The sequence below is a fragment of the Psammomys obesus genome, unplaced genomic scaffold (assembly GCF_907164565.1).
Source record: "Psammomys obesus unplaced genomic scaffold, mPsaObe1.curated_primary_1811, whole genome shotgun sequence".
NCBI classification, from domain to species: Eukaryota; Metazoa; Chordata; class Mammalia; order Rodentia; family Muridae; genus Psammomys; species Psammomys obesus.
In genome coordinates this window covers 54,655,595-54,678,236 of record NW_026585504.1, presented here as the reverse complement: position 1 = coordinate 54,678,236, position 22,642 = coordinate 54,655,595, and the positions used below count along the sequence as shown (strand labels likewise).

The following is a 22,642-nucleotide window of genomic DNA, read 5'->3' as shown; positions in this document are numbered from 1 at the left end:
CTGCATTTAGTATTGCTTTGCTTTGATTGGACAGTGCCTTGGCTCCTCCCTCTTCAAATAAGAAAGAATGTAACTCATTTTTCATATTAGAGGGATAGACACTTCAGGGACTTTGGACTTTTAGAGAGAATTCATATATTTAGAGTCTAAAATTTTAAATATTTTTGAATTTTATAAATTTTAGGACTTTTAAGAATGTAGCTGGCATGGTGGCACATGCCTATAATCCCAGCACTCAGGCAGTCAGCAGCCTGTCGACATCTGTGAGTCCGAGGCCAGTCTGAACTACAAAGCAAGTCCAGGAAAACCAAGGCTACACAAAGAAACCTTGACAAGAAAAACAAACAAATAAATAAATGAATAAATAAATAAACATGTGAATGCTTTATACAGTGATATTGATATAAACATGAGATATTAGAGAAAAGCAAGAATGGGAAAATTACAGTTTTATAGTAATGAGTTAGTGTGCTAAGTTGACAAGGGGTCAATTGTCATTGTTAATTTTTTTCAACTTAACAGAGGCCAGGGGCATCTGGAACAAAGGAAGTTAAAATAAGAAAATGCTTCCATCAGATCAGCCAATGGGCAAGTAGGTGTGGGCATTTTCTTGATTAATGATTGATGTGGCATGGGAAGGGACAGCCCACTGTGGGCAGTGCAACTTCTATGCAAGTGGCCTTGGCTTTTGCAAGGAAACAGGCAGAACAAGCCATGGGGGCAAGCCAGTGAGCAGCATTCCTTTTTTTTTCCTCTTTAACTTTTAGATTAAGCTAGACTAAATAGTAGCTTATTTAGTTTAATATGGTGAAGGAGGTTGAAAAATATGTTTTCAGACTGAAAAGATGGCTCTGTTATTGCATTGTTTATAGTGTGATCTTCTAAACCTATGTACCTTTGAAAGGCTCTACCTTGCAGGGTATCAGAGCACATGCTGAGATTATAGCCAAACTTTGTGCAGAGTGCAGGGAATCTTATGAAAGAAGGGAGAGATAGTAAGACCTGGAGAGGACAGGAGCTCCACAAGGAGAGCAACAGAACCAAAAATTCTGGGCACAGGTGTCTTTCCTGAGACTGATACTCCAACCAAGGACCATTCATGGAGATAACCTAGAACCCCTGCACAGATGAAGCCCATGACAGTTCAGTGTCCAAACAGGTTACCTAGTTAGGGGAAGAGGGACTGTCTCTGACATGAACTGATTGGCCTGCTCCTTGATCACCTCCCCCTGAGGGGGGAGCAGTCTTACCAGGCCACAGAGTAGCACAATGCAGCCATTCCTGATGAGACCTGATAGACTAGGATCAGAAGGAAGGAGAGGAAGACCTCCCCTATCAGTGGACTTGGGGAGGGGCATAGGTGGAGATGGGAGAGGGAGGGAGCTACAGGGAGGATACAAAGTGAATAAAGTGTAATTAATAGAAATAAAAAAAATAACTAGCATAGTGATGGCTGCTGAAGACATAGTTACCATTGTTTTAACCATGGTATGTGGGTAGGAGAGCATTTCCTGAAGTAGAAATGGTGTGGATGGCCTAAGGGCACTGGATCATTGGCCATAATATTTGGATGCTACAGGACCATACAAAGTAGTGGCATGCATGCCCACCTTACCTTTCTGGCAGAAAGGTCCTTCATATGGTGTGTTGGTACAGTCACACGAGTAGCCACTGTGTTTTTCTACACACTTGCCCCCATGGTGGCAGTTGCTTCCATAGCTGCTGCAGTGACCTGGACAGCCAGGTCTGACTCCAGGTGTGACCTTTGCACTCTCTTCCAGATCTACTTTCTGTCCATTCAATTGTAAAGAACGGATACATCCAAGAAAGCCTTTCTGTCTTGATGATGTCCCTCCTAATAATGAAAAATAAGAAAGAAAACATTAAAGGTACCATAGCTCTATTCCACAGATGTAACTGGTAGATTACAGAATCTCTAGCTGACCCCTCTCCCAGAAATCAAACCATTTCCTGCTATGCTGCCTCTTCACAGGCAGAATGAGAGATCTTCTATGACCATGCAGCTCTTCCTTTTCCTTCCTTAGTTGTAAGCAAGGCCTGTCCTTTCCCTACTGCCAAGACATTAGAGAGCCTTAAGTTAAAGCTAGATGTTGATGATGTCTAGCAGGTAGAATAGAGCATTTGGTGAGGGACTTATCCCTGTCTCCTTGAAAACCTATAAAGACAAGATACTTCCTCTTCGTCCTTTGGGCTTATGAGCTACTCACTCACATTTTTGGGCCTGTCAGGTTTTTAGTGATCTTGATGCTATCACTCTCCCAAGAAAACTCATCTAAAGGGTAATTTCATTTTAGCTTCCTCCTGTCCACCTGTAACATCTTATTCCATGAGAATAACATTTTTGTGGTAACACTTAGCCGTGGTGCAATTGTCAGCTCCACTGAATATTTCTTTAAGTTCCCAGTGAGAGAAAGGAAGTGAAACTGGAAGTCAGGGCTGGGAATGTGAGTCAGTTTGTAGAATGCTTGCCTGGCATGCACGAATCCCTAAGTTCAATTCCTAGTACCACCTAATAACTGTGCATGGCAATGTACTTCAATAATCTCAGCACTTAAAATGAGAGGCCAGGAGGATGAAAAGTTCAAGGTTATCTTTTATTACATAGCACACTCAAGGCCAGCTTACTATACATGAGACCCTATTTCAAAGAAAAAATTGCCTGGAGAGAGGGAGAGACTGAGAGAGAAATATACCTCTTTTTAAAATGCTTAAGAATAAAACTTTACATGTCCATGGTCTCCGCACATAAATAAAATACAAATTTTTATGCAGTGTATAATGTTTTTCATCTGAAATGAAAGGGATAGAGTTGGTTGTCCCTGCTGGACAATTTCAAAGAGAGCTGTTAGGTGCACCAAAGAGACAAAACTGAAACATTTTCCCTTATGCTTATACAATACAGGACTGTGCACTGGAAGAGAGAAAGACAGGTATTGGGGTTCAACTCCATACCATTGACTGGTTAGCCATATTGACAATTGAATTTAGGAAGTTTAAGCTATTCTATCTATTGTTCCATGTGTTTACTGTAAAGCTTAATACAGGTCATGGAATACAGTGTGTTCAATTACTGGTATCCTCTGGACCTTTTCTTGAGTCTTTACATACTGCCACAAATCAGCAGGTGCATTATGTATTATCTGCATAGTGATCCTATAGGTTATCCATTAAAATATTATTATTATTTTTCTTTTTTTCTTTGTTAATTACACTTTATTCACTTTGTATCTCCCCCGTGGTTCCCTCCCTCCTCCTGTCCTAATCCCTCCCTTCCTCCACCCTCTGCCTGCATGCCCCTCCCCAAGTCCACTGATAGAGGAGGAATTCTTTTCCTTCCTTCTGATCCTAGTCAATTAGGTCTCATCAGGAGTGGCTGCATTGTCCTCTTCTGTGGCCTGGTAATGCTGCTTCCCCCTCAGGGGGAGGAAATTAAAGAGCAGGCCAATCAGTTCATGTCAGAGACAGTCCCTGTTCCTATTACAATGGAACCCTACAAATTGGAAAAGAAGAAGTCAAAGTATCTCTATTTGCAGATGATATGATAGTATACCTGAGTGACCCCAAAAACTCTACCAGGGAACTCCTACAGCTGATTAATACCTTCAGCAAAGCGGCTGGATACAAAATTAACAAAAAAAAAAAAAAAAAAAAAAAAAATCAGTAGCCTTCCTGTATACAAAGGACAAAAGGGCTGAGAAAGAAATTAGGGAAACAACACCCTTCACAATAGCCACAAAGGACATAAAGTGCCATGGTGTGAACCTAACCAAGCTAGTCAAAGAGTTGTATGAAAAAAATTTCCAGTCTCTGAAGAAAGATTTAGAAGAAGATATCAGCAGATGGAAAGATCTCCCATGCTCATGGCTTGGCAGGATTAATATAATAAAAATGGCCATCTTACCAAAAGCAATCTTCAGATTTAATGCAATTCCCATCAAATTGCCAACACAATTCTTTACAGACATTCAAATATTAATTAACAGATGAGAATTCTTGACTCACATTTAGACTTGGGCTGTAAATTTACTCCCAACTTAAAAAAAAAATCTGGAAGGGGTCAGAAGAGGCTTTTATACACTCCACCAAGCACTGAACAGATTTAAACTTTTTCATTCTATTGTTCACATAGAAAGCCTCAATCTTCCTTGATATAAGAGGGCATGTATGCCAAGAGACAAGAAGATGGAAAGCACAGCTAAATCCCATTAGTCTGTATGTGTGAGCTGCTGAGAATTCTGGGAGATCTCAGAAGAGGCAGAGGCCCATTCTGGCTTTAGAAAACAGGCAATTTGTGTTCAAACCTTGAGCTCAAGGTCATGCACAGATGTGTGGAGAGTAAGTACAAATCCTTGAGTTCTATCAATTGGACTGATGGAGAAGAAAAGAAAGAGAAGGAGGGAGCAGAAAAGAGAGTGGGAGAAACAGGAGCAGGAGAAAATACTGAGGACAGAAACTACAAATCAATTATTTTATGTCTCTATTAGCTAACTGAGACACATTTCTTTTTAACACTTTATGCTACAACTCTATTAAATTTTGATCTAGAACAGCAATTCTAAACCTGTGGGTCACAATCCCTTTGTGGGTGAACCAACCTTTCATAGGGGTCATCTAAGACCATCAGAAAGCACAGATATTTACATTATGATTCATAACAGTAGCAAAATTACACATACAAAGTGGCAATAAAAATAATTTTAAGGTTGGAGGTCACCACAACATTATGAAGTGTATCAAAGGTTCACAGCATTAGGGAGACTGAGAAATACTAGTCTTGAAACTATGTCTGCATGCGTGCTTATCAAGGCAGATAAGATAGAAATATCAAACATACTGTTTTGGACAAGAAATATGTCAATAAGGCAAATAAAGTTGTAAGTCGGGGCTGGGGAGATGGGTCAGGTGGGAAAATGCTTGCCTTGCAAGCATGAGGACCTGAGTTTGATCCTCAGAAGTGATGAAAAACCTAGGTTATGTGGCACATGCCTCCCACCCCAGTGATGTAAGATGTGAGGTAGAGACAGGGAGATCTCTGGAAGCTCACAGGCCAGGAAGACTAGCCTACAGGATGAAGTGACAGGATGAGGATGAGGAACAGTGTCTTAGTCAAATTGTGGAAGGTGTCTAAAGACTGTTATCAGACCTCCCCATGCTGTACTGTGCATGTGCTCATATGCCCTCACATGTGCAACCACATAAACAGACATGTACACATACAACAAACATACGCACACACACACACACAAACACGCATGAAATCGGGGAGATCTGTAAGTTGATAGAATGACAGGGTAGTGGGTGACATGATAACATAATGAGAAGTGTAGATGGCTAGACATATACCTTTCTCTCTCCATCCTAGGTGTGGTCATTTGAGTGAGAACAGCCTCCTTAAGATCCTGTTTCCATACTTGCTTTCCAGTTGGTGGAACTTTTGGGGAAGAATTAGCAGCTATGACCTTGTTGGAGAATATGTGTCATTTGAGACTGGCTCTTAGGTTTACAAAAGTCAGTTAGCTCTCTGTGCCTCATGCTTATGTATCAAGATATATGCACTTGGCTATTCCTTCAGCACTGTGTCTGCCTTGCTGTTGCCATGCTCCCTACAATGATAGTCATGGACACTGGCCCTTTGCATCCATGAGCACAAATTAAGCATTTTGGGGGATCATGATGTGCTATCATGACAATAGAAAACTAATTAAGATGTCAGGTTGCCATACCAAGAAACACACATGTGGAGTCCATTGCTTGAGCTGAAAGAATAAAAAAAAAAAAGAATATTCCTGAGGCACAAGGCTAATCTCTTACTCTGAAATAATGATAAAACTTGAGGTTGTTTCCAGTTCTGATAAGAATGCAGGCCAAGAGGCCAAACCTCAATTGCACTGTCTTGTCTGTTTCAATTTCAGTGAGTAAGCCTCCTTTAACCACAAGATAAATCAATGGCAAATACAAGCCAATCACAAAGGCTCATTATTTCTTTTCTGGGGCTTCTGTGCAACAAAGAGGGGAGGATTTACAGAGTCTAACACTTGCTTCTCTTTCCCTTACTCTGTAATCACTCTCCTTCATGGATTTGAATATAACTCTTCATATATCTTGTTAGTGTCATTTTTCTCATAGCAGAGGTAGCAAATGCAAGAAGTATTGCACATTTTTGTGTGTATGTGTGTGGATTAGTCAACAAGTTCATAAATGTGGAAAGGGTGGCAGGGGTGATTTCTCTTGTAAAAATGTACTTCTCAATGTAGAGACATAAAACAAGTTATTATGATTTTCCTCAGAAAAGCAGCTCATGCCCTTTGTATACTACTTGAATAGTGACCTACAGTTGGTGCTTTTCCCTGGCTTTTTTTTATTTTTACAAGGAATAAAATTCTATATAATAGATTGTTTTTATGGTAAGGAATGACACACTAGACTAAGTGCTTGGTAATTTTAAGAGAATTCATGCCATTCCAATAATACACACACATGTGCACATCTACTTATATATATACAGAAACACATACATATAGACTACACCCAAACACACATCTGCACACCTAAACACACATCTGCACATATATGTTCATATATACACAGAGACAGCACAAGCACAGATATATACATATAAGTACATGTTCAAAGTGACAACACAAATACATGTAACACATACACAGAGACAACACAAACACTACGTACATAAGACATGTATATGCACACAGTGAGGACACAAGAACATGTACACAGATACAAGCATAGAGAGACACATATAGTCATAGTATTACAGGACAAGTTTTAAGAGTCAGTTTTCTCCTCTTACCATGTAGGTTCTTGGAATTTAACTCAGGTTCTCAGGCCTGGAAGCAAGCACCTGTGTCTGATGAGACAATTTTCTATCCTCAAGGTGCCAATTTTTAAAAAGAAAGAAATACTTGTGAAATTTCTGAGCATTGTCCATTGATAAATCAGATGGCTCTCTGTCTGCTTTCTTGTGGCTTCTTTCCAGATCCCACCCACTTTTAGCATGTTGAGTTACTTTGCTGTCTCTGTGCATACGTATATTTGCTGTCATCCTAATTTATTTTCTGCTGTGATTTTTTTAAAATCTTGACTTCTGTAAAATTGTTGAGTAGTTATTTTTCCAAATTATAACATTCCTCCTTAGAGACTAGTGATATAAACAAAGTTTTCACCCTTGCCATTCCCCTCTCAAAGGTTATATAAGTTATTACAATTCTTGGGACAGGGTATGGTTTAGCCCCACCTCAAGATGCCTGTAAGTTGTTCAGGGACCTTGAGGGATGCAGCTTTTGTGAGTTATCCCCCAGGCAAGAGTGAGCTGTCAGTGAAGCAGCTACCTGAGGCACAATGTTGCCTCATCTATTGTCATATATGGAACCAGTGAACTCCCTGTCTACAGAAGATAGACTTGAGTGGAACTGCTTCTTTATTTTGTAGTTTTTGCTCTGTCTAGGATGAACAGAAAACTAGTTGTTTACATCTCCCAGGAAAAATTCAAATAACGGTTAACTATAAAAGTAGAAGAAACAAAACAAAACAAAACATGGTTTTATCTTTAAAGTTGTTGGGAGTCTTTCTTTAAATTATCTCTTCTCTCTCTCTCTCTCTCTTAATCCTTTTTTCTCTCGGTTTTTCAAAGCAGGTTTCTCTGTGTAGCCCTGATTCAAGGCTAATCTGGATTTGCTTTGTAGACCAGGCTTGTCTTGAACACACAGAGATCCCCCAGAATCTGCATCTCTGCATCCCTGAGTGCTGGGATTAAAGGCTTGGGCTACCAATCAAAAGTCCCAATCTTGATCAGCAAGTTCCTTGTGAATTAAATTCCATTACTTGCAAGTCATGCCATATTGAACATGCTTGTGTTATACTAGACATTTTACTAAATTTTTCTAATTCTCTATGGGGAAAAAAAAAGTGGTTATTGCTACCCTTCACTCCACACAGTGGAGAAATCAACTTCAGAAAGATCACCTTGGCTATGATCAAGAATCAAATAAACTTTACATGAAAGAGCCAAGTGAGATCAGACCTGGCGAATGGAAAATACTACAGAGGACTCCTACCATGAATCTGTGAGCTGAGCTATTCTACTGAATAATTGAGGTTAATACCACAACAAAGAGAATCTACTTGCTTCTGCTTCTCTCTTATATGGTTTCCTGTTCTAAGAAGTATACATACATTCATTTCTCTTTTTGGCTCCTGTCATCAATCTTCTTGACAACAAAGACAGTTGGTTGGATGGTGTAGCTAGAAGCAATTTGGGATAGCATGTCTCAGTTGGCCCTAGTATAGGGTGTGTTCATTACAATTGTGTTTTCTTGGATCGAGTATGAATCAATTCCTAAGTGGTACTGCCTTCATTCTAAGCCTAATTTTTATCAGCAGATATTTAAATTGATCACAAATGCAGAGAGCTGTGCAAGCTGTACAAGCTGGCTAGGACAGGAAGAGACATCTTGATAGACTGGTAGCCAAGGTCAGCCTAAGAAGCATGCACAATTCCTCTGTGCTTCTCTCTCCAGTGAGTCCCATCTTAGAAATTACTGTGATTTATTAGGTTTGCTTTCATGAAATTGAAAATGGGAAAACGCTGTTGGATGTCCTCTTAGTCTGTTGCTTTATGTCTCACTGTTTAGTGTTTAGTACATGTACATTTGTAAATGTCATCTGGCCAAAGGCAATTAGAGTCTGAACATTTTTTTTATAATTCATCTAAGCAAGGAATGATTGATTGAATGAATAAGTGAAAGTTTTGCTTAGTCATTTCCCTTTTTCTTCTGTCCAGTTGCTGTGACAAAATAGCTCAACACAAGCAACAGAGAAGAAAGGGGCTTATTCAGTTTACAATTTCATGCTAGATTCTATCACTGGGGAAAGCAGAAGTAGGACACTGAAGCAACACCTCACATCCAAACTCAACAACAGAGAGAATGAGTACAGGCATGTTTATTTTCAACCTCCTCTTCCTCTTTATATAGAGGAACCAACAGACAAATATCAATTATATATAAAATTGCTTTCGGGTCTAGGGTCTATGTCCCTGCATAAGTCCAGAAGTCTCACTTTTCCCATGATCACCATTAGCTCCCTGTCTGCAAGCACTGAGTGGGCCAGATATGACTCTGACTTAACAAAAATTAGTACATTAATAGTTTGTTTTTGTTGTTTTGTTTTATCTCATTGTAAATCTTTCTACCTTTCCTTTTTCTGTCTTCCTTTATCCCACTCCTTCTCTTCTCTCTTTTCTTCTATCCTAGAATATTTATTAATTTATTTACTATATAAAATACTTTGCCCAAAGCTAGTAAATAGCTTATATAAACTTAACATCTGTCATGGTAAATCTTAATTGTTAGTTTGACAGATCTAGAATTCCATAGGAGAAAAGCCTCTGGCATGTGTATGAGGGAGTTTCTAGATTGGCTTATTTGTGGTGGGGAGATCCACCCTAAATTTGGATGGTACCATATCCATTGGCTGCTTTCCTGGACTGGATAAAAAGGGGTAAGAGAGACATCACCCTCTGCTTCCTGACTAGGGTTACAAGGTGACCAGCTGTCTCAAGCACTTGTATGAATGAAACAGAAGGTAGTAACACCAGGAATAAGAGTCACAGACTAATCTTCACAAATGTTTACTATACATTTGAAGCATATATGGAAAGATGTCACACCCAAAGAGAAATTACTCTGAGTAGATTTGTCAGTCTGAACTTCATTTCCATTCTATGACAAAGAAAATCTTTAAAATTTATTTTTTAATTAATTAGAGTTTATTCACTTTATATCCCAGCTATAAACCCCTCCCTCAACCCCTCCCAATCCCACCCTCCCTCATCTTCTTCTATGACCCTCCCCAAGTCTACTGATAGTGGAGGTCCTCCTCCCCTTCCCTCTGACCCTAGCCTATCAGGTTTCACCAGGCATGGCTGCATAGTCTTCATCTGTGGCCTGGTATGTCTGCACCCCTGTCAGTAGTAGGTGATCAAAGAGCAGGCCAATCAGTTCATATCAGAGATAGTCCCTATACACATTACAGGGAATCCATTTGGAGACTGAGCTGCCATGAGCTACATCTATGCAGGGGTTCTAGGTTATCTCTATGAATGGCCCTTGGTTGGTGTATCAGTCTCAGAAAATAACTCTGAGTCCAGATTTTTTGGTTGTTGCTTTCCTTCTGGAGCTCCTGTACCCTCTAGGTCTTTCTATCTCTCCTCTTTCATAAGATTCCCTGCACTCTGCCCAAAGTTTGGCCATGAGTCTCAGCGTCTGCTTTGATACTATGCAGGGTTGAGTCTTTCAACAGCCCTTTGTGGTGGGCTCCTGTCTTATTGCCTATTTCTCCCTCTTAAGATGTCTGTCCCAATCACCTTTCTGAGTGAGTGAGGACAGCTCATCTTACCCAGGGTGCTCCTCATTGCTTAGCTTCTTTAGGTGTACAGATTTTAGTATGTTTATCCTATATTATGTCTACTATTCACTTAAAGTGAGTATATACCATGTGTGTCTTTCTGCTTCTGGTAAACCTCACTCTGGATGATCTTTTCTAGTTTCTACCATTTGCCTGCAAATTTCATGATTTCTTTGTTTTTAATTGCTGAGTAGTATTCCATTGTGTAAATGTACCACAATTTCTGTATCCATTCCTCAACTGAGGGGCATCTGGGCTGTTTACAGCTTCTGGCTATTACAAATAAAGCTGTAACAAACATGGTTGAGCAAATGTTCTTGTTGTATACTTGAGAATATTTTGGATATATGTCTAGGACTGGTATAGCTGAATCTTGGGGAAGCACTATTCCTAATTGTATGAGAAAGTGCCAGATTGATTTCCAAAGTGGTTGTGCAAGTTTACATTCCCACCAGAAATGGAGGAGGGTTCCCCTTTCTCCACATCCTCTCCAGAATATATTGTCACTTTAGTTTTTGATCTAAGCCAATCTGATGGGTGTAAGGTGAAATCTCAGGATCGTTTTGATTTGTATATCCCTGATGACTAAGGATGTTGAGCATTTCTTTAAGTGTTTCTCTGCAATTCAATATTCCTCCATAGAGAATTCTCTGATTAGCTCTGTACCCCATTTTTAATTGGATTACTGGACTTGTTGCTTTTTAACTTCTTGAGCTCTTTATATATTCTGGATATTAGCCCTCTATCAGATATAGGGTTGGTGAAGATCCTTTCCCAGTCTGTAGGCTGTCATTTTGTTTTGATAAAAGTGTCCTTTGCTTTACAGAAGCTTTTCAGTTTCTTGAGGTTACATTTATTGTTGATTTTAGACCCTGTGTTATTTGTGTAGAACTGTTGAGGAAGTTATGTCCTGTGCCAATTAGTTCAAGGTTCTTCCCCACTTTTTCTTCTAACAGACTTAATGTGTCCAGTTTTATGTTGAGGTCTGACAAAGACAATCTTATCCTTATGCTAGCTATTTCTCCACCAAGGTCTCATCACAGTAGAAGGGTGAGAACTAAATCACAACCCAAGTGTGTTAACAGAATCTCAGATCTCTAGCACTCCTATAGCAGCTGGCATGTTTGTTATGGCAGCTACCTGTAATTCTATCACTTAGGAGACAAAGACAACTCCAAGGGGCAAGATGGTTTACCCACAGCAGACAAATCAAGGGTTTAACAAGAGATCTTGACTCAGTAATAAAGTACAAAGTTATCAAGGAATATTCCTGATCTCTCCCTCTACATGTATGTACATATATATATATATGTAATTAAAAATGTGCTCATGCATATGCAAGCATGCAGTCAAAACCACACATATACATATATACATACACAAAACCTAACAAAACAGAGATAATGAAACTGTTAACACTCCCAATGGTGAGATTGTAGTTCAGCTACTTATTACACTTTAAAAGCTACATTCTATCCGATTTGTGTTCTGCTAAGTCGCTGACCAGACAATATAGGAATGTTACAAGTGTTCCTAACTGGCATGGTAACAAAAGACTGTCAGGTTACTATATTGATTCTGAAATCCATGAAGCAATGTAATTGATCAGCACTTTTCATGCTGTCACATTGAAGAAACAAAGGTAATGCTAGTTGGTACATCCTATTTTTTAAGATGCAGTCTTGTACACAGAAAGCACTCATGATCACAGTAGAGGTCCAGTGTTCACTGCAAGATGCTTTGATTTAAATATGTTCCTGTGGGCAAAGGTGTCTGGACAGAAACCTCCACATCAATACATAAACAATGCCATATTCAATCGATTCCAGTAAAGAAACACACTCTAATAATGAAATCTTTTGCTGCTGCCACAGATAAACATCTAATGTCTTCACATTTCTGTGTGATGGAGAACATAGTCCTTCATTTGGACCAATGGTTAGTTTTGCCAGTTTGAAAAAAATACAGAATCACCTGTTTAAAGATTCTCAATGATGGGAATCTTGATTAGGCTGGCATCTGGGCATGTCTATGGGGAAAGTAATGATTATGTTAATCAGTGTGGGAGGATCTAACATAAAAGTTGGTGCCACTACCCTTTGGTTTTAGGTCCTGGACTAAATAAAAGAGCAGAAGGGAGTTGAGAGTAAACAGGCGTGTACTCATTCTCTCTCTCTTCTTAACTGTAGATGTGAGGAGCTGCTCCAAGGTCCTGACTCTACTTTCCCCTGGAATAGTTAACTTGAATAAGCTTTTTCCTCACAGTTGCTTTAGTTGGGATATTTTATCACAGCCACTGAACAGGAAACAAGAGAAATGACTAATCAAAATTTCACTCATTCATTCATTGCTTAAATTAATTACACAAAAAGTTGGGACTTCAACTGCCTTTGTCCAGATGCATTTGCAAACATATCTGTCACTGAACTCTAAACAGTGAGACATAAATCAACAGAGTAAGATGACATCCAAGAGTGTTTTCCCCCTTTTCAGTTTCATGAAGACAAACTCAAAAAAGTACAGTAATTTCTAAGATGGGACTCACTGGAGAGAGAAGCATAGAGGAATCAGGCATGCTCCTCAGGCAGACCTGGCTACAAGTCTATCAAGATGTCTCTTCCTGTGTACATGCTTGCACAGCTCTCTGCATTTGTGATCAATTTAAATATTTAGTGATAAAAATGACACAAAATGCTGCTGTCTCTCTTCACTTTTATCTTGTACAAAGTTCATCTTATCTCTGTTCTTGTGATAGCTGCATAGCTATGAGCATGTAAAAAGCCAATCTTGAAGATTCTACTTCATCTCAAAAGATGCATAAATACTGCCTGACAAGAAATCAGACTTTCACATGAAGCATAGTTTAGGAAAATTGTAAATTACTTGAACTAATTCCACCAAAAAAGAGAACATATTAAATCTTGATAAGAGGCACACTTCCTCCAAGAAATAAAATGTGATGTTTAAATAGAAATAAAAAAGCAAAATAAATATTTTTCATTAATATATCATATAACTTACAGGAGTTATTAATTAATTAATGGACTTGTTATCATGAGAAGATTTTAAATCACTCAATCTTAGTTTCTGCTGGATGTCTAAAACACAGCTAATGAAGATATATGTATATGGTGGGTGAGGAAATGAAAATATGATGGTCTAATATTCTAGTACCGCTTTTCCTTTAGCAAGTACATTTTAAGTGATAATATTTTCAGATTTAAAAAAATTAAATTTGCCCAAATATAAATGAAGTAAATAAATTCACATGGAATGGAGATGGAGTTGCATGGTTCAACCTGAGCTACAAAGTGTGGGTGTTGGTACATGACAAAGGTGAAGAATGACATGTAGAAATGTTAATCTGAGATTTATTTAAATAGGTCTATTTAAAAATCCAAGTTCAAGTTTACATTGATGTATGCACCCTTAGCTTTTTAGGTTAATAAGCTACACCAGCATTTAAATCCAAAACTTGTTTATTAAAGCTTTACTTTTAATAGCTCTGACACATTTATTTTCAAAGTACTGTTTTCTAAATTATAGTGCAAAGATTGGCCTTATTAAGAAGTGGACTAACATATGTAAAACACTCCCCATCTTTCTCTCACACACACATGCACATGCACACTCAGACACACAGTTACACACAAACACATATATACTGTCACACATACATGAACACCATGAACAACAGTGAATTTTATTAATTCACATTTTCATCCCAACTATCAGACAAGGATAAATGAATACTATTAGCTTCTCCATGAGTACTGATGGAGGAAATGAGGTAGGGAGAAGGGAAGAAGCCATGATGAAATAAAGGAAAGAACAGATTCAGGCCATGACTTCTGAACTCCCATTACTATCAGTAGACAACTGTTCAGGGAACATATTGGTGTAGTGCTGAGTTTCACTGAGGGAATGGGCATCTGACAACATCTGCTCAGAGACCAGGCTGCTTATCTGTGCAAAACCAAGGCAACCCTACCTCAGCAGTGTGTTTTCACAGAGTATGAAAATAATCCTAAATTTTAACAGAGTATACTCACTAATAATATAGACCATTCAATAGAACACTTGCTTCCTCTACATGATCACAAGTACCGTATACACCAGGCAGAGTGGTGCACGCCTGTAATCCCAATAATCCTCCAGTCCCCTTCCATCAGTCACTACTTAAAAAGTATTCTACAAACTTACCTACAGGACAAACAGATGAAGGCACTTTCTCAGTTGAGAGTCTTTATTTCAAGTGACTCTAGCTTGCATTGTGAGGATGTAAAACGAGCCAGCACACTCTCCCATGTTTACTACCGAAAACTGAACTTTTTGGTTTACTCATACTATGTGATCACTCTGTCAACGATTGTTATCAGTATTAGAAGTCAAGGATCACTAAGAAGAGTGAGATTCCAATCTCTATGCCTATACTGTAAATTTTTATTACAATGACCCAAATGATAAAATTCCATAGATCTCCGAAAACAATATATTCACAAAAATACAACCAGAAGAGTGTGAGGTGGCCCCTAAATGTATGAAGGAGTGAAATAAACTTTACGTCAATGACCACAAAGTTAGAATTAAACAATTTATAAAATTAAACTTATGGTGAAAAATAACACCATATTTTAACAGTTTCCTAATTGTAAAATACTAGAACTTTTTTTTGACCTAGAGAGATAAAAATCATCTTATAGGTGTTTATCATAAAATATGATCTGTGATATCTCCTACCTATAAACAACTGGCTATTTAGTTGAAGTCGGAAGTGGCCTTCCTCTGTGGTCTTCCTTATATTCCGTGGAAGGTTGTCCACCTGCAGTGAGGTCTCCTTAAGGTTTCTCTCAGCCCGGATATAATGCCATTGATTGTCATTTAGAGGAAAAGGAGACTGGACGAGGAGCTCAACAGGGCCATTCCCAACATCAATGGCAAATGTCACCTCAGAAGGAGCTGCAACCAAACAAGAATGTAGGATGAAGGCCATTATCAGTTTGTTACAGGCATAGCATGTTCAGAATGTTCAAAGAAAGAGGTTATTTTTCTCCATCAATGTGTAGAGCACATTTCTAAACACTGTGGGGCACTGGACTACCATTTACTAACCTCTAGGACTAAGAATGTGTATGCTCTATGGACTCCCCCACTTCAGTTGTTTCTAATTTTTCAATCAAGGCAGCAGAAACCTGTGGTATCTGTGGCTGTCTGAATCTCTGCTGGAGCTCTGGGTTTCTTTGATCTGTCCTGGTTTTACCTGAGTTTTATTGTACACATAATGTTAGCTAAGTATCTTTAACTTGCCAAGAGGAGACCCATGTCAGACCAACAGTATATCTGCCATGAGATTTAGTGAGGGTTTATCGGGTTTATCTAGATTAGGTTCATGGAGGTGAGAAGACCACTTACATGTGATTAATTTCATTCCATGCACTGGAACCCTCAACAAAAAAGAAAGTCAGTTGAGCAGTGGCATTCATCACTTTCTGTTTTCTGACTACATATGCAATGGAACTTGCTATCTCAAACTCTTGTCATCATGCCTTTTCCAACGCTGATACTATGAGCCAGAATAACAAAACCTTCTTTCTTTAAGTTTCCATTGTCATGTATTATGTTTAATAAATAAGACAAGTGACCTATACAATATTGATACAGGTGGATGTTAATGGTGGTAGTAGTGATGGTGATAGTGGTGATGGTGACAGTAATAGTGGACGTGTTAGTAATCACAGTGACTATCTTGATGGTTCTGTCAGTGAAGGTAAGGATGGTGGTAGAGATGGTGCTGATGGTGATAATAATAGTGTGTATGGTAACCGTTGTGGTGGTAGCACCAGTACAGATTAACGAAGAGAGGCTAGAACTGACCTTATGTAAAGCACTGAGCACAGGTTTTCTCTTTTTTGTTCTTAAAACAACTCTGAGAAAGGCACAATCATCATTTATTAATGATAAACACCTCAGGGAAAAAATGGTATTTCAAATAGTAAGTAATACCTGTCAGTAAAGGCAAAGGTTCTTAACATGCTACTCTTGTCATTACATAGTGTCATGTATAGATTTTCTAAGTACAAAGAATGAGAGCAGTGAGCTATAAACTGAGGCTGACAAGAATGTGGTCTCCTGAGTAAATGCAGCCTTCACACACCAGAACTGTTCTCCTTCTTGGCACTTTATGATTTTTTGTCTTTCCTTACCTTAATGCACAAAGTGGATTTCTATTTGACCATGGTATAAATTGTCACACTAGTGACTTCACGTTCAAATACCACCTGACACCATGTCCCTCAAGGCTCTAAACATTATCAGAAAATTGCTCCTGTAAAAAAGCTGCATTATACAGAGCTCCACGTAACTGAAGACAGGAAGCTTTTCTTTCTCCCGAGTCCTGGCCTTAAAGATAAGCAACAAGTTGGTGACTGCAACCAACAATAACACAAAGGGGCTTGACAGAATAAACTATAGAGCCTCCCTTCCTGGAGTTCTTATATCATGCTTCAGTATTCTTATTTGCAAAGTGGGAATCAAAATATAGCTAATTGTGAGGTTATGTGCCTGCTGATCTTGATGAAATTCTTTAAATTGTGTCTGGAACAAAGTAGGTGCTTAAAAGTGATGGTTGTGTTATAACTTCAACATGTGATTTCCCAGTGCAGGTAAATTCATTTAGGTTACAAAGCCACGCCTTGAGAGAATAGGACTGAAAGGCATAGAGTACATGATAAACAGTAAAAACAAACAAACAAACAAACAAACAAACCATAGGAGTCCTTGAGTCATTTTCTGTTATTTTCTTTCTGTGCACATGCCCACATATGTACAGATTTCTCTCTCTCTCTCTTTCTCTGTGACACATGTATATATGGGTGCATATAGAGGTTAGAGGTCAACCTCAGATGCCATGTTGTGATTCAGATGCCATATTCTTTATTTTTTTTAAGCAGACTCTCTCATTGCCCTGGAGCTTATAGATTAGGCCAGGCTGGTTGACCCAGTCAAGTCCAGGGAGCAGTCTGTCTTCTTCTCTCAGTAGTGGGATTACAAGCACATTTGAATTTTTAATGTGTGCTTTGCAGGTCAAACTCAGGTCCTCATGCTTATAAACTAAGTCATTCTCCCAGGCCTGGGTTATGTTTATGTTGTAATTGTTTCAAGTTTTATTATTTACTTTATTTTATGTGTATTAGTCTTTTACGTGCATGTATTTCTGCTTACCACATTCATGTCTGCTATTTACAGAAGCCAGAAGAGGGTGATGGATCCCCTGAAACTGGCATTTCCACATAGATAGCTGGAATTACCAGGTGCTGGGAACTGATCACAGGTCCTCTATAAGAACAGCCGTATTGTTAGCTATTGAACCATCTCTCTGGCCTCAGTTTGTATTTTCTATTCAGATTATTAGTTCTATCTTGAAAGTCTGTTCATCTCAAAATTAAACATTTATGAAGGGATGACTTGGTTTCAAATCTATATCTTTATGTATTCAGGACAAAGATTAATGAGAACGTGGGGGAGCAAGATTGAGGATCTGGATAAAATCCTCCCTCAATGCTTAGTTTTAAAGATATTAGTTTCCCACCAGACAGCACACTGTTGTAGGAAGCTTGTTTCCCTGTTCTGCCTGACCCTTTCTGTCACTAAGTTGGACTTCTTGTCTGTACTGATATTGGCTATAGCATATATCCCCTGTACCATATGACCTAACGGCTGCCTGTCTTCCCAAATATTCTGAAAGCTGTAGAAGAGTAGTTCTCATCCTGGGGGTCAAGATCCCTTTAGGGTAGAATGACTCTTTCAAAGGTATCAGATAGCCTGCATAACAGATATCTACATTACGATTCATAATAGTACCAAACTTAGTAGTTATGAAGTTACAATGAGATTAATATTATGGTTGGGAGTCATGACAACATGAGGAACTGTCATAGCATCAGAAAGTTTGAGAATCACTGCTGTAGAGAAATCTTTGCTTCTCCCAAACACAGCCACTAGCACTGTGCTTGGGTATAGCAAACTCTATAATCTGTAAACTGCAGAGGGACACTTATTTCCTTATTACAAGGCCAGTCCCCAGCCTGGTGCTTGTGTGCACATAGCTCTGGCAAATCCAATGCAGTACTTCTCAAATGGGATAAATGCTGTAGTTCTCTTTACCTGCTTTTTATTTTTACACCTGTATTCTAGAAGCCCACTTATCTTTACTCAATTAACTACCAATAATATTTAAATAATTCCTCCTGTACATGAAAGAGAATTGGTAAAACAATAATAGCAATAACATTGATACGTAATAAATGCATCACATACGCCAGACACACTGCTAACACTGAATTCAGTTGAGCCTCATTGCAAACTTATTAGACAGGGCTATTTCATTAGGAAGGGAACTGAGCACAGGTGTATGCTGGTTGTCACAGTGGATGGAAGATTTAAATCCTGACAATATGCTTCTAGAGCTGGTACTTTTAACCCATGCCTCAAACATCAAATCTCATACAGTTTATATAGTCTCCCATGACCATCATAGCTAGAATGCATAATAGAGATAATTGGGCACAATTGAATGGAAAAAGTGTGAATGAATGAATGAATGGTACCAGAAGCCTACACGGCTAGACTGCAAACACTGTGGATGGTCCCAAGGGCAATCACATATTCTCATGGAACTGGATATGAAATCAGGACCCAGTCACATTATCACACTATCATTAACTTTCCATGTAAGTGTCTCACATGGACATTTACTCAAGATTTGTTCCTCTATTGTTTAAGACAAATCTAAGAGGACTTTGGATGGTATTCATCAAGCAGACCTAGTTCCCAGGGAGTTCAGAAGCGAATGAAACAAGGTGTGCTCACTATGCTCTTTTGCTGTCAAAGGAATAGACTATAGATACCTAAGTGTAATTACTGACAAGGATTCCAAGGAGAGAAGTCTAGGATAAAAACCCTTGTAATGTTCTTCCTTCCCACAACAGTAGGAATGCATTCTGTGCCCCATAGGGAATCCTTTATTGCCTCTTCTGTACTGCTCTTCCCACTACTCAGCTCAAAGCTTCATGAAGATGTATTCATGCATCCTCAACTCTAGCCCAGGGCAGAGATGAAGATAATACTGAACTATGACGGTCAGCTATTGTCCAATGCACAGCCAAGGAAAGTGATTATATGTATGTATGAGATAAGGAGTCCATTTATAAAATAAAGAAGTTGCAAGATGATTATGGCCAGTTAATTTCTCTGGTTTTCTATGAACTCACTTGTAAAATGAGAAAGATGAATTTAGTAAAACATTGCTTAACTTTGGAGACATGGGCTCTTGAGAAGCCAACAGCAGCTTTGCTTCTTATTTTGCAAACACTGTCTGATATAATAGTGCTGGAACTTCCAGAGGAACCTCTGGCCTCAGGTCTGGATGGAAATAATTTTATCTTGTTAGACCCAAAATACTTGACTCCTCAAATAGTTACACAAAGCAGGAAAAGGAAATGGTGGAAGGAATAGAGATATCGTGTGGATTTTAAGTCTAGACACTTCCTGTCCTTGGGGACAGTTGTGTATCCTCAATAATCATTGTGATGTTTAATCTGGATTGTCTCCATATTGACAAACCTCTGGGCGCAGAAAACCTTTAAAATAAATTTCCATTTCGATACAAACAGAAGAAATGGTGACTCGGAGAAATAATGCTTGATTTCCCACTATGACCTATTCCTTATAATACCCAGTATCGGGGTGGAAAGCTACTGATTTTTACTTTTCTCTAAAGTCTTACTGGGATCTAGTGCCTTCCTTAAGTAGGTGTGGCATCAGCATAAACCATGCATGTTTTTCTTTTCCTGGCTTTAGTCACTGATATGAAGGAGCTCAGATAAGTTGCATATCAGGCAAATTATTAGGATAGCAGGTGAAGAAGGGATTTCACTCCAGAGGGACAGCAAGTTTTAGGCTGATATTCAGAGGTCTGAGAAGAGGGAGAAAATTGGCCACATCTCACTTTATGGAAGAATTTTACCATAAGTAATGGGAGCCCCATGTCCTCTGCACACTCTGATGTAATCACTACCAGTGAATTTTCATCCTTATGTGTGCCAGTTAAAAGGAATTTCATAGTAACTATAGCCAAATGCATCCTATTGATATCTGAGAACCACTAATTCTGTAATATATAAATAAGAAATGAATATGTGAAGAAATGTGCAAAGTGGTACCTGGGGGAACAGAAGCCTTTATACACAACAGATCAACAATCTAGGATATTTTGTTGATATCAGTGCTGGCACTCACTGTTGGATGGCTAAGTCAGTAAAGTACTTGCTTCACAAGCATGAGTAGCTGATTTTGATCCCTAAAGTCCACAAGGCAGAACATACCTTTACAGGCCCAGCACTGGGGTTATATACACAACAGGATCTCTGAGGCACACTGGCAGCCAAGCCCAGCCTAGGCAGTAAGAGACTCTTAGAGGGCAGATGGCATTTCTGAGGATGATAATGAACATTAGCATCTGACCTAACCATACACACACACACACACACACACACACACACACACACACACACTAAATAGAAGAATGAAAAAAAGAGGTGAGGGAATTTCTTACTCTAGTATTGGTCCATGCCAAGATATCCATTTTTCTCTTCATTCAAATGAGATCTGGGGATAAAATTCAGGCTCCCATGCTTGCAGAGTAAGCACTTTACTGACTGAAGTATTTCCTAAGCCCTCTGGACTTGTTTACTGTTTTAAAATCATCACTCACTAGTGATTCTAAGCAATGTTAATTATGTAACACTCCACCGCCAAAGGCACACATGGGCACAAATACACTAAAGTTGATGATTTTTAACAAAATATAAGTGACCCTTAAGTAAGTACATTTTATGACTTAACACTTAGGAACCGTTATACCCTGGTGAAGTGTTAATATGAACAACTGCGTATGCTCCACTGGCTCCATAAAATACCAGGCGAATGTATTTGTTTTAAGAGTAAGAATGCAGATTCTGCCTTTCATCTGTGTGTGTTTCCACTGTCCTCTGTCATCTGAATGTATACATACAGGGGCCTCAGCAAGAGAATCAAAAGAACTCAAGCCATTGCAAACCCTTCATAATTTTGTTCAGTTTCTACCAAACAAGAGGGAAATCTATGATGAATTCTGCATGAAAATATTTCCTGCAAAGATTTCAGATTACTGGGATATTTTGAAATCACCAGATTTGTTCCTTGCAAAGACAGATATGGACAGTGTTATAATTTTTGGAGTTTATTATTAAAACGATTTTAATAAACAATTTTACCAAACTTGTCTTCGTGTTGAAAAATCTTCCCAAATCTTTTGAGTTCTTGTGAAAAATGAATAGAAAGTATTTCCTCAATGTAATAGAGGATAAATGGGATAATACAATTTATATTTCGTTTGAACAAAAACTAAGTACAGGAAATCAACTTAAGTGAACTCACTGAGACCTTTGCAGAAATAAACACCTATAGGCAGACTTTTAAAGCTACTCATGCTGAAACAGACTAAAACACTGCTGTTTTTTTTTTTCATTTTCATAAAAAGTAACTATTCATTGTTGTATTTCCCCCTTTGGCACTTGCATGTATTTTTTGCTAGCCTGCCTGACATGCATTGTCTCACAGTAGAATGTCTTCCCATCCATATTGCTTTAGTGTTAATTTGGCTTCATGATCATAATTCCACAGATCTCACAGGTAAGGGCAGGACTCCTACAAAGGTATAAATCATGCATCTAAACCAGTACACACACTGCTGCTGGCATGAAAGAGGTGGAGAATCGGCGTGACTTGGTACACTCTCCTATTGGTGATAGATAAGAGATTGTGTGTCTGTGTGTGTGTGCGTGTATGCATGCATGCATGTACATGTGTGCATGTATACTACCTTGTCATCCTTTGCTCATGTGTGACCTGATTACGTTCCACCTCTTTTTTTGGAACAGAGTCTTGCTCAACCTGGAACTTGCCAATTGTGCTAGATGAGTCCCAGGGTTCCACCTGTCTGTGCCTTTTCTGTCATGGGAATTAATTGCTATGTTACTTCTGTTCTTGGGAACTGAACTCAGGTCCTCATGCTTGCATGAACAAGATTTACTTGTTAAGCTGTCTTCCTAGATTATATATATATATATATATATATATATATATATATATATATATATAT

General features: G+C 38.7%; 1 protein-coding gene across 2 annotated transcripts in view; it reads right to left on the bottom strand.

Moving 5' to 3' along the window:
• LOC129672165 (contactin-associated protein like 5-1-like) overlaps positions 1-22,642 on the bottom strand; it is a 796,696-nt gene that overhangs the window by 112,681 nt on the left and 661,373 nt on the right. For both annotated transcript variants that reach the window (XM_055601463.1, XM_055601471.1), the window contains exons 17-18: positions 15,184-15,402; positions 1,616-1,855 (exon numbers count right to left, since the gene is read on the bottom strand). In XM_055601463.1, coding sequence (XP_055457438.1) covers positions 1,616-1,855; positions 15,184-15,402 — 459 coding nt within the window. The remainder of the gene's footprint in view (positions 1-1,615; positions 1,856-15,183; positions 15,403-22,642) is intronic.